The sequence below is a fragment of the Madurella fahalii genome, assembly GCF_045866475.1.
Source record: "Madurella fahalii IFM 68171 DNA, scaffold_6, whole genome shotgun sequence".
NCBI classification, from domain to species: Eukaryota; Fungi; Ascomycota; class Sordariomycetes; order Sordariales; genus Madurella; species Madurella fahalii.
Genome location: NW_027263976.1, coordinates 2,593,969 through 2,606,770, shown reverse-complemented (window position 1 = coordinate 2,606,770; position 12,802 = coordinate 2,593,969). Strand labels below are relative to the sequence as shown.

General features: G+C 57.1%; 3 protein-coding genes across 3 annotated transcripts; all 3 read right to left on the bottom strand.

The window, feature by feature from the left end:
- Positions 1 to 101: 101 nt before the first annotated feature.
- HUT1 (UDP-galactose transporter) lies at positions 102 to 1,541 on the bottom strand (the record flags this gene model as incomplete). Its single annotated transcript, XM_071066225.1, has 3 exons — positions 102 to 319; positions 430 to 1,226; positions 1,291 to 1,541. The coding sequence occupies 3 exons, from the start codon at positions 1,539 to 1,541 to the stop codon at positions 102 to 104; spliced, it is 1,266 nt and encodes a 421-aa protein (XP_070922326.1).
- A 1,546-nt stretch (positions 1,542 to 3,087) lies between these two features.
- On the bottom strand, positions 3,088 to 4,325 carry HEK2 (RNA binding protein, heterogenous nuclear RNP-K like protein; the record flags this gene model as incomplete). The annotated part of the gene is made up of 3 exons (XM_071066224.1): positions 3,088 to 3,231; positions 3,289 to 3,860; positions 3,917 to 4,325. 3 exons carry the CDS (start codon positions 4,323 to 4,325, stop codon positions 3,088 to 3,090), a joined length of 1,125 nt encoding a protein of 374 aa, XP_070922325.1.
- Positions 4,326 to 8,876: 4,551 nt separating this feature from the next.
- Positions 8,877 to 11,051, bottom strand: MFIFM68171_10804 (F-box/LRR-repeat protein 2; the record flags this gene model as incomplete). Its single annotated transcript, XM_071066223.1, has 1 exon — positions 8,877 to 11,051. One exon carries the CDS (start codon positions 11,049 to 11,051, stop codon positions 8,877 to 8,879), a length of 2,175 nt encoding a protein of 724 aa, XP_070922324.1.
- Between the last annotated feature and the right edge of the window lie 1,751 nt (positions 11,052 to 12,802).

Here is a 12,802-nt window from a genome sequence, read left to right as displayed (position 1 = left end):
GGCAAATCAAATCTATCCGCTCGAAACGGTTCTATGCCATGTACCGGAATTTGTATGTACAACGAAAAACGAGCAACCAAACAACAAGGGGCCCGAAAATACTATTGCGCCTTCTTCTTGGCCGCCTCCTTGGCCAGCTTCTCGCGCCGCGCAATCTGCGCCTCGACGCCGATGCCGCCAAACACCAGGCCGACGCCGAGCCACTGCATCTGCGACAGGCGGTGGCCGAAGGCGACGACGCTGAGGATCATGGTGAACATCTTGCGCGTGACGGTGACGGTGACGAGCAGGACGGACGAGAAGGTCGAGAGCGTGTGGACTGTCAAATGAATGGTTGGTCAGCTTTCCCCCCTGCCCCCTAATGTCGGATATAAAATAAATGAAAGGAAAAAAAAAAAAAAAAAAAAAAAAATAAGAGAAAAAACTCACAGATAAACACCTGCCCGACACACCCACACAGCGCAAAGCCCAGCACGTCCCTCCACACAGCAGGGTACCTCCTCAGAAACTCCAGCGCCGACGCCAGCTCCCCACCGCCCCCCGTCACGTCCATGCCGAACCACTCCCCCAGCGGGGTGTGCACCAGCCAGGGGCTCAGCAGGAGGTAGGTGCCCGTGATGGCGCCGGAGAGGAGGTTGTTGGCGGCCATCATCTGCGGGCCGGTGTAGGGCTGGAAGGTGCTGAAGATGTAGTCCTGCGTGCTGTTGGTGAGGCCGTCGAAGAGCAGGTTGATGCCGAGCAGCAGCATGCCCCAGGCCGTCTGGCCCGTGTGGCTGGCCGCGTGCTGGCCGTGCTTCTTCTTGCCGCTCCCCGAGTGCAGCGTGAACACGGCCACGCCGCACGTCACGGCCGCCACCACCAGGTACTTGTAGAGCGGGTAGCGCTTGCGGAAGACGGTGATGTGCAGGAACATGACGGGGAGGAGCTTGCAGCTCTTGGCGAGGATGAAGGTGATGTAGTCGATGTGGGCGAGGGCGGCGTAGCCAAAGGGGGCGGCGAGCGCGTTGGTGAAGGCCACTAGGAGCAGGGGCGGCAGGATCCGCCGGTTCGGGATCATGGCCGGCACCGGTTGTCCGCGCGGGGTGCTGAGGATGGAGAAGAGCTTCCCCCCCGCGGCTGCGAAGAGGGATTGGATTGTGAGGAGGAAGACGGAGAACTTGAAGCGCTCGTTGGCGGGGCCGTAGGTGGTGGTTGTGAGCTTTTCTTGGAGGTAGGCCCATGTTAGGCTAGACCGAGCGAGGTTAGGAAGAGCCATTTCTATGAGTAAAGAGCGGGGGGGAAAGGGCTCACAAGGAAGCGTAGATGCCGGCAACGTCGATGATGAGCGTGGTGATGCCGGCGTCCTTCTTTGCGACGGGCGCCTTGCCGCCGGCGTCGCTGCTGCTGCCACTCAATGCCTGGCCATTGGCCTTTCCAGTGGCCTTCTCCGCCGTCCCGTCTGACGCGTCCAATTCCCTGCGTTGCGTTGTACGGTCGTGTTTGCTGGCGTATTCCGAAGACGGTTCGCGCCGGATGGGCGTCGCCTGCTTCGTGCGTGCCATGGCGGGATGTAGTGGACCTTCAAATGGGACCGCGGCAGCAGTACAAGTCAGGTTCTGGTATATAAACGGGAAGCTCTCGCTTTACTAGTATCAACAATAAAGATCAAGTGAGAGTCCGCGAGAGCGAGAGAAAGAGAGGAACAAAAATTCCCAAAAAAAAAAAAAAAAAAAAAAAAAAAAAGACAAAAGGCGAAACGAGGGATTGCGGCGTCTGGAGGTTATGTGGCCAACGGATGGTGGCATGCTTCGAGCTCGCGATACGTTAGCCGGGGTTGGGTTGCGCCGCCGCATGCCATTGGGACAGGGTGGCTTCTCCCCGCGGTCTAAACCCCTTTTAGGGGTCCCATTACACTATCGCGCTAAAGCGGCCCGACATTTTTAGTGGGTCAGCCAGCGCGGCTGCCCTGCCGTTAGGGCTGTTTACCGCCCGGCATGGTGGGGTTTCCAGGTGCCAGCTCCGGCGTGATGTATGCCAAGAAAAGGAACCGACATCCAGAGATGTTCGGGCTCGGTAGACCACACACGGACGACACCCAAAATATTATCCAAGGCGCGCGCCATGGCAGCCGTGTAGGGAGCTTCCACTGCGTGCTTTTGCAACGACTCTTCGCGTCTTGGCCAGCCGATTGTCAAATCACACCCTCTCTAACGAGCGGCCCCGAGGCCACGGCAGCATTCGAGAATGGAAGGCTCGGTCATCATGCTCATATATTTATCTACTCCTGCCTCCACCTAGACGTCTCTCATCTAGACATCTTCGTAAGATCTGCTGATGGTTTGACAAGGACAAGCCCCGAGAGGGAACTATCTAGTGATGACGGCAATTGGGCCGGCTGCACAACGTGCTATGGCCCTCCTTGCTAAAGAAACTTGTGGTAGGCATAAACTGGCATTCGTCGTCGGTACTGTGCGTGTGCGCGGGCCGAGTCCAAGCCTCGCGTGTGAAGGATACGGGGTTGTTTGAGAGAGTAAGCGGATGACCGAAAGATGCGAGGAACTGAGCTGCGGAGAGCTGGCGTAGACTTTGGTATCAATTTCGGTGAGAGGATCAGTCAGGAGGGCGGAGGAAAACGGGGGTAGTCGGTCTTAAGATTCAGAAGACACCCGGCATCGGCTGCGATGTTTGGCTCTGCCTCTTCTCCTTCGGTAGGCCTCTGGCGTAGACCGCGAGACCCGTCATGGTTGACAGGCGTGGAATAGCCGGTTTTAATCGCCGCCGAATAGAATTGGTAAGGTGAGTGAATGAAACCGGTTCAAAATAAGGGGAAAGAAAAAGGATGAGAGAGAAACCCGGCGAAGTGCTTTTTTCGGTAAAGGAAGTGTCGTCACATCATTTCCCACCCGCCGAATGATACGCCTTGCGGCTGTCAGATCTGGAAACGACCCATAACGAAGGGCTGCCAAATCCGACCCAAACCAGGAAGAAAAGAACCCCCCGGGAGAACTCGGCTGGCCAGTTGGTAATAATCCCACTCTTGTAACTCCAACGGTTACAACATGTACGGTTTTATTACAGCCTGGAGATCGGTCGGTTACCCTGCGTGACCTACTCGGAAGGGTGCGCGGCCTGTTGCTGGCGCCGCATCTTCTCCGCCTCCAGGTTCTCGTAGAGGAGGAATAGAGCCGTCTCGTTCGCCTTGGCCGTACCCGTGATAGTAAACATGCGCTCGCCCGTTTCGTCATGGGGAGCCTGCAGCTCATGGTTAGCGGCGAGTGAACGAACGAGAGGATCGGCGCATAAACTCACCTTGGCGATAGAGATCCGGGCGCCGGAGGTCTTGCGTATCTCGCTGATCTTGGAGCCCGCACGTCCAATGATGCAGCCAACCATGTCCGCAGGGATGCTGATGTTCTGCGTCTGAATCTCCTCCCCATTCTCGTCGTGGGTCGGCGGGCCACGGGCCGCCGCATCGGAATCAGAACGGCGGGTGTACGGTCGAGACCCGCCGTTGCTGAAGTCGGCGCCATTACCTGTCCGCGTGACGCGGGAGCCAGCGTAGGGAGCCCGATCCTGGACGTAGCTGCTGGCCCCCGCGAGCCCTGGCGCCCCGGCGCCCTGCGTCCGGACGACAGGATTGTACAGGACGGTTCCGGTACCCCGCTGCCAATCGTCGATCAAGCACTTGCAGATTTCCCAGACAGCACGTTGGATGCCCTCGGGCGTGCCTTGAACCTCGACTATCCGCTCGGTCGATTGTGGCAACATCTCCTTCTGTGCCACCATGCGCACGCCGGATACATCCTGGATGTGCTTGATCTTGAGACCCTGGCGACCAATGATTGTGCCCATCTGGTTGTGGGAGATGAGGAGCTTGATTGCTGCGGCAACAGTCAGCAGCTGCAACACCCGTTGTTCAACAGTTGATGGACCATACGGTGAGTGCCAGTGTTCTGAACGACTCCGCCCATGCCCATGGCGGGAGCGCCCTCCAACAGAGCCCGGGCCACGACAGCATAGGCTCTGGAGATGGCTTCGCATCCGCCCGTGATGGTCAGCACCCGGTCGTAAACGCCTTGTACGACCTTGCTGACACCGGCCTTCACACCCGTCTCGTCGCGCAGATCCGCGACGTTCTTGCCGCCTTTCCCAATGATGACACCAGCTTCCTTGGAAGACACAATCGCCCGCAGGGTGAGCTGCGTCTGGGCGTACTCTTCATCCGTCTTTGGCGCCGGATCCCCATCCGGGCCCAGGCGAGGCTCATTGTCACTGAGCTTGAGCTGGTCAATCGACTCGGAGAGGTCAGCGCCATTAGGCGGGATCATGTCTTGAGGAGCCGACATGTTGGCGACAGACGATGTGCAAGCGTGGTCGGTGGGGTTCTTGGCTGGTCAATGGGATTGCAGGCGACAGCGGGTTAAACCGTCTCGACCTGAGCAACGTGCCGAAAAGGCGGTCGGTCGGAGTGTGACGTGACGGTTGAGAACTCTGCAAGAGTTAGCTGGCGCAAGTGGTTGAGGCCAAGCCACGAAACCATGCACAAGGAAAGCCGAGAGGCGTCACCGCAGCAGAACGAGAACTATCATGGGGTATCCCATATATCTTGAACCGACGCCTGTTTATCCCTTCCTTTTGACTTGGTATTTTTTTTTTTTTTTCCTTCCACCTTTTCCCCCGTCCGGTGGAGAGAAGGAGACAAGCGCCTAAGAGAGAAGGGAGGAAGTGGTGCGCGCCGCGGGCGAGCTACCCTGGCTGCCGATGGCGGGGCATTGTCCACATACCTTTGCAGCAGGCGGCGGGCGGACCCAATTGGCGTGCTTGGTCCGGCACAGGCTAGCGAGGGTTGTTGGAGGCGGGGTTTCTGGACTGTGCGCAAACCCAGAAAAGGGAAGATACGGCGGCGGGGACGGAAAGGGGAAAAAGAAGAACAAAAAGAAAAAAAGAAGAAAGTCAGGCCCGGGAATTCGGAGGAGACGGGAGCCGACGCAAGGATGGCAGGTTCCCAATTTCCCACGGTGCGAGGGAGGGCGCGGGATGAGGAAGGACGGGCGATTGGGGGGAGGGAGATGGGGTTTGGGAGGTTGAAATTCACCACATGGGAGAAAAAGGTGTGGAGGAAAGAAGAGATGGAAGGTTTGAAAAACGAAAAGAGGGGTCAATGGGTTGGCGGAGGGAAGCTTTGGGTGACGAGCGGCGAGAACCAGGGCAGTTGAAAGAAAACCTCCAAAGCCCAAGGCCAGTGCCGTGTCCAATGCCTGTGATAGGTGCAGTACAGGACAGGTTCACAACCGCAAAAGTGTGGGCTGTCGTGAGAATGCAATGACCTTACTGGCGAGGCTCCGCCGAGAAAGACGCACCGGCCTCATCAAGCCTCGACCTTCTTCACCAGGGCTTCCAGGGCTACCAGGTGAAGCTCCCATGTTCCGCCACCACGCGGCAAGCTCTACGGCGGGGGCCAGGTGGGGTTCGCGGCCGGCCCTCACTGCTCATATGATCGTGGCATCGTGCCTCCCTGCATCAGGGAGCTGTCCCACGCAAGCGGCCTGTACTGTATGTACGTGTACCCATGTAGCAATGTCGCCTGCCAGGCATGTGCCGACTTTCCACAGGTCTTCTCCAGACCGTTCATCAAATCGCCGGTCTCGAGGTCGCGATGTGCCGTCTGCGTCGCTTGCAGCAGGTACCCACAATCTGCGCTCTCCACCAAGTAAGAGGCCCGGTGCCCAGTTCTTGGTCTGTGCTACCCTCTCCCCTCTCCCCTCATTCCTCAATTCAGGTCCCTGTCCGCATGCCGCTGCGTTTCCCCAACCTCATGAATTTTCTCGGCACCAGAGATACTGTACAGCGGAGCACGGCTGCAATTGCGCTCTCTGTCAGTCACACGGCCGGAAGCAGCCCATAGCAGCGCCAGCTGGTTTTGTTGGTTCTATTGGATCCGGCGGCAGGATCCTGCGTCAGCTACAGAATGGAAAGCTCTAGTCGCCGCGATCTTGGTCAAAAGTCTCCCATCCGGCAGGTGTCCCACTGTGTATGTGCACTTATTTCCAGTGAGCTACCCAGCTACCCAGCTACCCCTACTTACCCACACCTCTGTTCGACAATATGTATGTAGTACATACAGAACAGTCCCTTGCTTCTGGTCCTTTTCCAGACCCGAGTGGGCCAGCGTGGGGCTGGCCCCGTCGGTAGGGGAGCCTCGATTGTCCATATAGGATCCGGGGCATCGTCGTAATGGGACGTCGTTCGCTACGGACATGGCATCCCACTCAACTGCAGAATTCTCTAGAGGGTTTGACCCCAATCGAGACAGCCCAACGCGCCATTGGCTCATCAGGGTCGGGCTAAATTCTCGCCAGGATACTTGGCGGTCTGAATCGAGCTCTCCTTGGTCCCTTAGCTTCGTGGACAACGGTTCCTAGCACCATTCTTCTAGTTATCATTCGTCTAGCAGACGGCAAGTCCGTTGTTTGCTCTCGCGGCCTATTCCTTTCGTATTAGGGCCTGTGGGGGAGTACCGGGCAGGCATCGTGTAAGCGACTCGAGAGTTGAATGGCCCCATCATCCATCCTTTACCCACATTCCATCAGACTGTTTCCCTCCAGGACGCCTCGATGCTTCGATGCAAACCGTCGGAAACGGTCTCGGGCCCCCAGCTTTGGGCTGCGTCGGATCCTTCTTGCGTATCCATCGGACTGCATCGAGGATGGGTGCCATCGGCCAGATGGTGAAATTTCGGGCCGTCAAAACGGTGTGCATATCCAAAATTCCCGGTCACAAATCTCTACTCCCTTGCGGGGGCAGTCTATGCTGCATTGCGATAGAGGTAACAATATGTGTTGTGCGACTCGAAGCTGCAGAGCTCGCAGCCGCGGGCGGGCGAACCCAAGCCCGGATTGAATTGCCTGATTGCGAGAGAGCGATAGAACAATCAGCGCTCAAATCTAATGGACTTGCGAAGACTCAGCACCCCCAGTCTTGACAACGACCGGCTTATAGCCCGCTATCTCCGACTGGCCGGCTTAGAATCCAGATACTCGCAGAGCCCAGGATGAGCCCCCATTGCCCATCCTGTCCTTGGATCAGCGCTCCTCTCTCTAGAGCAGCTAGCCCCGATCTAGCCATTGACACTGAAAACCTTGTCAATTGGCCGGCCCGCCATGCTGCAAGCGGGGGTTCGGCCACGCGCCACCGGTGCTCGATGCAAGCGCGGCCTCGCTTACCACCGAAATGGCGGGCGAAGGATCCATGGCTGGCCGGCACGCACTGCGGGACGCTCTCGCTTGCCACACAGCCCATACCCAATAAGCTGGAGCGTTCTCTTGTTGTCATGTGACGCTAACATGCTGCGGTTCAGTGAATGGGGACAGACGCGTCCATTCCAGGGAGCAACAGCACTGAGCTGGGAAGATTTGTTGTATGAAGAATAGCATCAATCTTAAAGTTCCATATCTCTAAATTGATGGAGATAAGCCTAGGGCTCAGTGAGAGGAAGGAGGAAACGCACTAGAACACACCTGTTGTCGATGCCTAAGTAATGGAGGCGTTCGGGTTCTACAACCAGTCCGTTATTTTCTAGTATCCTCCATTTATATATTCAATAGCGACGTCAGATCATACAGGCGCGGTCTTTCCCCAGCTAGTCAGAGAACCAGCTCAGCAGCACTGGTCGCTCTGTAAAAACAGTCGGGTAATTTGATTGCTACATATTCCTCTGTAGCATCAATCCATCTTACTCCCTGGTGCAAACCCCTTCCTCCATCTGATCTTGACACCAGTCAGTACAGTAATAAACAAATTAATCCCAGATAAGTCACGCACTGACCTCCAGAGAGTGCCATGGACGCGTTTCACTAATGAAGGAGGTAACCCAAGCTAAACAGTACGGCACCAAACCCGCAGGCAAACTGATTGACGTACACCCTATCGCCCAGAGCCTGATGGAACCCGTAAATGGACTTTATCGGAGTACCTATGATGAACAGGGTAATATCAGGTATAACGGCGTCCATTGCACCAGTTCCAGTGCATAGCCGGCCATGTACATGTATGGGGGGGGCACTGGGATTGGAAAGGGGTCCAAGCAGAGCCCAACGAATGGGCTCATCTCACAGTGCTTATGAGTGGGCTATGCCAACTCTATCAGCACCGCATTGCAAGCGCCTGAGGGCCTATCGATCAACTCAGTAAAGAGGCTTTGCACGAAGCAAGCAATAGAAGCGAGGCGATCCCCATCACTATCTCGATCCTTATCCACCAGAGGGGCAGCCACGAAACCCAAATATGACCATTGCATAGCACCCAACGCCAGACACATGATAAAAAAAAAAGACCCCTCCTTGTTGCGTGTGCTATCTCCCCAACCACGTAAGAAATCTAAATCTCGTGCAGGCGCGGCGTTGATAGAGCAAGACGATCTGATGATGACGATGATGATAGACAGATGTGGAAAGGCGCCGTAATGCTATGTCAGTGAAACATTTGACTCAGAGAAAGACGATGAAGCCAGCCAAGTAACCCACTTAAATCCGCCGCCAGTAGCTCCAATGCACCTCCTCGAAACTCCACCCAGCAAGAGACACCAACACCAAAACGAACTCCAGATCAAACTCCCCAGTTCCCGCCAGCCCCTTGTCCTCGTTTCCAACCAGATATGCCATACCCCATACCCCACCCCATATTCCTCCCTCATCGTTGCGTACCTAATCATAACGCACCAGACCAGCCAGCTCGTATCAGTGATTGCGGCTCCAGATGACCGCGTACCCTGCAGCGTCATTTTCTCATCCCTCCCCCACCCCCCTCTGGATGTCGTCTCCTTCACTCCCAATCCAGATAGCGAGAGAGAGAGAGAGAGAGAGAGAGAGAGAGAGAGAGAGAGAGAGACCACCAAAAGTTCACATAACAACACAAACCGTCGTCCTCGCCCTCCTTCTTCCCGTACCCCCAACACCACCTCCTCCTCCAGCGTCCCCACCAGTACCAGTAACACCACTCCCGCCCGCGGCACCTACACCCCCCTCCTCCTCATCATGCAGCTGTTGCGCCTCCCTCGCCCTCCTCCTCCTCCGCCTCCTCCCCGCCGCCCCAGAGACTCCCGCCTCCTCATTCGCCTGCATATAATCCGCCCACTTGCGCTCCAGCCTGCCCGCAGCCGCGACATCCCCCCTCAGGACCCGCTTCGTGTGCTCATCTACCGTCATCTGCCAGCCGTAAAAGCACTTGAGCGAGATGATCTCCGCCGGCGCAGCAACAGCAGCAGCGGGAGCGGGAGCGGGAGCGGGAGCGGGGGCAGGAGCCTTGCCCTTCTTCGCGCTGCGGACCGCAGCAGCAACCATCTCCGCGTTCCGACTCAGGACCTCGCGCGCGCCTGTCCACGTGACGTTTGAGCAATCGTAGACGACCAGGCTGAGGCCTACGACGGGGAGGGACGGCGCGGCACGGCGAGGGGCGGCAGCAACCGAGGACCGCTCGCGTACCATGGCGGCGGCCTCGGCTAGGACAAGGTCGCTCACGTGCGTGTTGTCCATGAAGACGCTCTTGAGGCGGGTGCAGTTCCGCATGACGGGGAGCATGCCCGGGTCGCCGAGGTTTTCGCAGTAGCTGATGCTGAGGTGCTCCAAGTAAGGCGCGCAGGGCGCCTTGGCGAGGTGCTGGGAGAGGATGGCGTTGGTGAGTTCCGAGAGGTCCTCCAGCTCGAGGTGAGTGAGGCGGGGGGTGGATGCGAGGATCGGTTCTAGGGCGGCATCGGTAAGGTGAGTGATGCCCGATAGTTGCAAACCTTCGAGATTTGGGACCAAGTAGCCTAGGGCCTTGACGCCGTCGCTGGTGAGGCGTGAACAGCGGGTGAGGTCGAGATGGCGGAGCTTCCGGGGAGGGGAAATAGGGCGATCGGTAAGGTAGTCGATCTCGGGATTCGGGCCGTGCATCATAATTTGAAGGGCGGCGTCAGTTAGCTCTTCACAGCCGGCGAGGACAAGCCGCTCGAGGTTGTTCGTTCGAAATATAGCTTCCGCGACATCAACGTTGCTGAAGCCCCTGATCTCGCCAGCCCGGAGGTCTCTCAGTTTTGGGCATCCCTCGACTACGAATTTGATGCCCCGGGCGTCCGTCTGCTTGCACCACGAGACGTTGAACACTTCCAGTTGCGGGCAGGAGTGGGCAATGATCTTGCAGGTGACATTGTTAACCGCTGATAGGCCGGTGAGGTTGAGGTTGGCAAGCTTCTCGTTGGCCTTGAGCAGACTATGCAGCGTCGACCGCTGGAGATTTCGACATCCCTCCAGCGTGGCATTGATCAAGTTCCGACATGCCTTCACTATCACCTCAGCCCGCTTATAGTGCTCCACTTGGACGCAACCCCTGAGATTGAGGTCCTTAACAAAGGGACCAGCCGACATGATGATCTTGGCGAGCGATTCGGCCGGTATCTCCCTGTAGAACTCGGAAGCGTCGAGGCTGGTCCATAGTTGACCGTCAAAGCACAGCTTGTAAAATTCGCTGGAAACCCTCGAGGCTCGGACGAGCTCCTTGGGTCGGAGGAACGAGAGCACGTAGACCTTGAGTTCAAGCGGCATGCTAGCCCATATGCTGAATGTTCTTGTTTTTTTCTTGACCACCGCCGGCAGTGAAACCGTGGCCGATGCGGGCATAGCGTGCTCGACTTTTCGAGTGGCCAGTACGGATTCGATACCGTCATTCACGGGCGATTCGGCGATTGGACTGGCCGGGATCGACGTAGGGGCGCTCGAGGCGTCGGCCGTAGACGCTTGGGAGAAGTAGGAGCCCGTACTCGGCTGGCCGAAGGGAGAAGCGCTCGATGCCAGGCTCACACAGGAAAGGGTACCTGACATGCCGTAAGGGCTGCTTGCGGATCTCGGGCGGCCATGGCGGGCTAACGAGGGCGAGGACGAGATACGCTGCAGGCCACGGAGCAGCCTCTGGCGCCCTCTCTTCTTCAACCGTGCTTCTGCCCCGTTCTCGATGGCACCATCACCAGCAATGACACCGTCCAGGTCATCAGGGCTCGGTGGCGTGCTCGGGACGGCGTGAAGGATCTCGAGGTCGGCCATGGCGGCGACTGATCCGGGCGCGGCACGGCTCAATCAGCGTTGAGGTACAAAAGACGAAGTTGCAAGCGGTCAACTCTTCGGGGCTGTGATGGTTGGAAAGGGGTTGTTCAAACACAGCGTTAGGAGGGAAGTGCAAGCCGGTTTCCGCTCCACCTGCCCAGTTACGGGCTCGGGATTGGTGAGCCGGGCGGTGGCGTTGTCCGGCAGCCCCGTGTTGCGAGATCGATGAGGGTGGGTGGGGTCGTCGTCCAGGGTCAGCGAGTGAGAGGCACAAACAAGGGGAACGGTGACCGGACAAAGGAAGGGGTCCCCAACAGACCCGTGGACGGGCTTTGCCAGTTTCCTCCTGACCACCTAGCAGAGAGCCATTGAGGAGATGTGGGGATGTCGGTACTTTGTAGGCGATCAAAGGCCTAAGCGTGTGTATAAAAAAAAGCCGCACGCTGCCGGAGAAGCGATGATGATGTCGACGTCGCTGGCACGGTCTGTCCGGTTTTCCTAGTTGTCGGGTCGATCAAAGCGGGGAGCAGAAGAACGGGAGCACAGATATTTTGGGGCCTAGAACCTGGACCGTCTAAACCGGTTCTCGAAGCTGCTGATCTACCTCAGGGAGGGATCATGCTCTTTTTCCTAGAACGGACGAGGTGTGGCTAAAAGATGCAGGGTCGACCGCCAAGATACCGATAGCGACCGAGTTGTCCGCGTGTCAAAAGCCAAAACGACGAAACGGCGAAACGACGAAACGACGAAACGACGAAACGTGGAGACGTGGAGACGTGGAGACGTGGAGAAACACCAAAAGTGACCTGGCAAACGAGAGTGGACCAAAGCGAGGGGAGAAAAAGACGGAAAGACGGAAAGAGAAGGCTGAGAGCGAAAACAAGGGAAGCGGGCTGTTCTCTGGATTTAATCCAATGGTGACTGCTTGTTCCATTACTTACTGGAGCAAGACCTGAAAGCTGCTCGCACTATTGCCCATTCAAGCTAACGTTACCGGTTGGTCTGTTACCTCAGGGTAAGCCAGTGAAACTGCTAACCCAACCAGAGTGCAGCGGCTTCGGGGTGCTGTACTGCATGTACAGGAGTGCAATGCGACTAGGGATTGAGATGGAGCGGCGGGGCTCAACCTGACCCGGTAATTCCCAAGTACGGCGTCTTAGGAGTGTCGGAATACACCCGCAAGCAGCCGAAGCAAGCCCCTCGACCCGGCTGTTAGGTAGGCATTCCGCAAGCGCATATGATCAGCCTATCATGGCACAGTTGGCTTGTTCCGTGACTTGCAATCCTGCCCACGATTGGCTGTGGATGGTTGTCTGGTGAAGCCTTCCAGGAGGCTGTCTAAAACAACATGGAGAGGGTGGTGGGGGTGCCCAGGGTCTTATCTTATCTCCGTGTGGTCTTGAACCCCAGGAATTGTGTCGTCTCTGGAACTATCGTAGCAGACATGATTTCCTCAGCGTTCTGAAATCATATATTCGGTAGATGTACAATGGTGGTCAGAAATTTGAGCCCATCACAGACGCTTCTCTGCGGCAAGAAAATCCCTTTGCTGATTCGCGCAGTGTAATCACCCCAATCCGGACACCCTTCCATATTTATTGGCTTGCCTACTTGACCCCGGCAGTCTTGGTGTTGCCAAGTTGACCCCAATTGTGCCGCAGTTGGGCGGCTGCGGTTCAAAAGATAATGCAGGGTCTTGCCGGAGTGTGCACCCGCACCCGGGCACGAAGCAGCTTGCGAGCTCTCGTGTG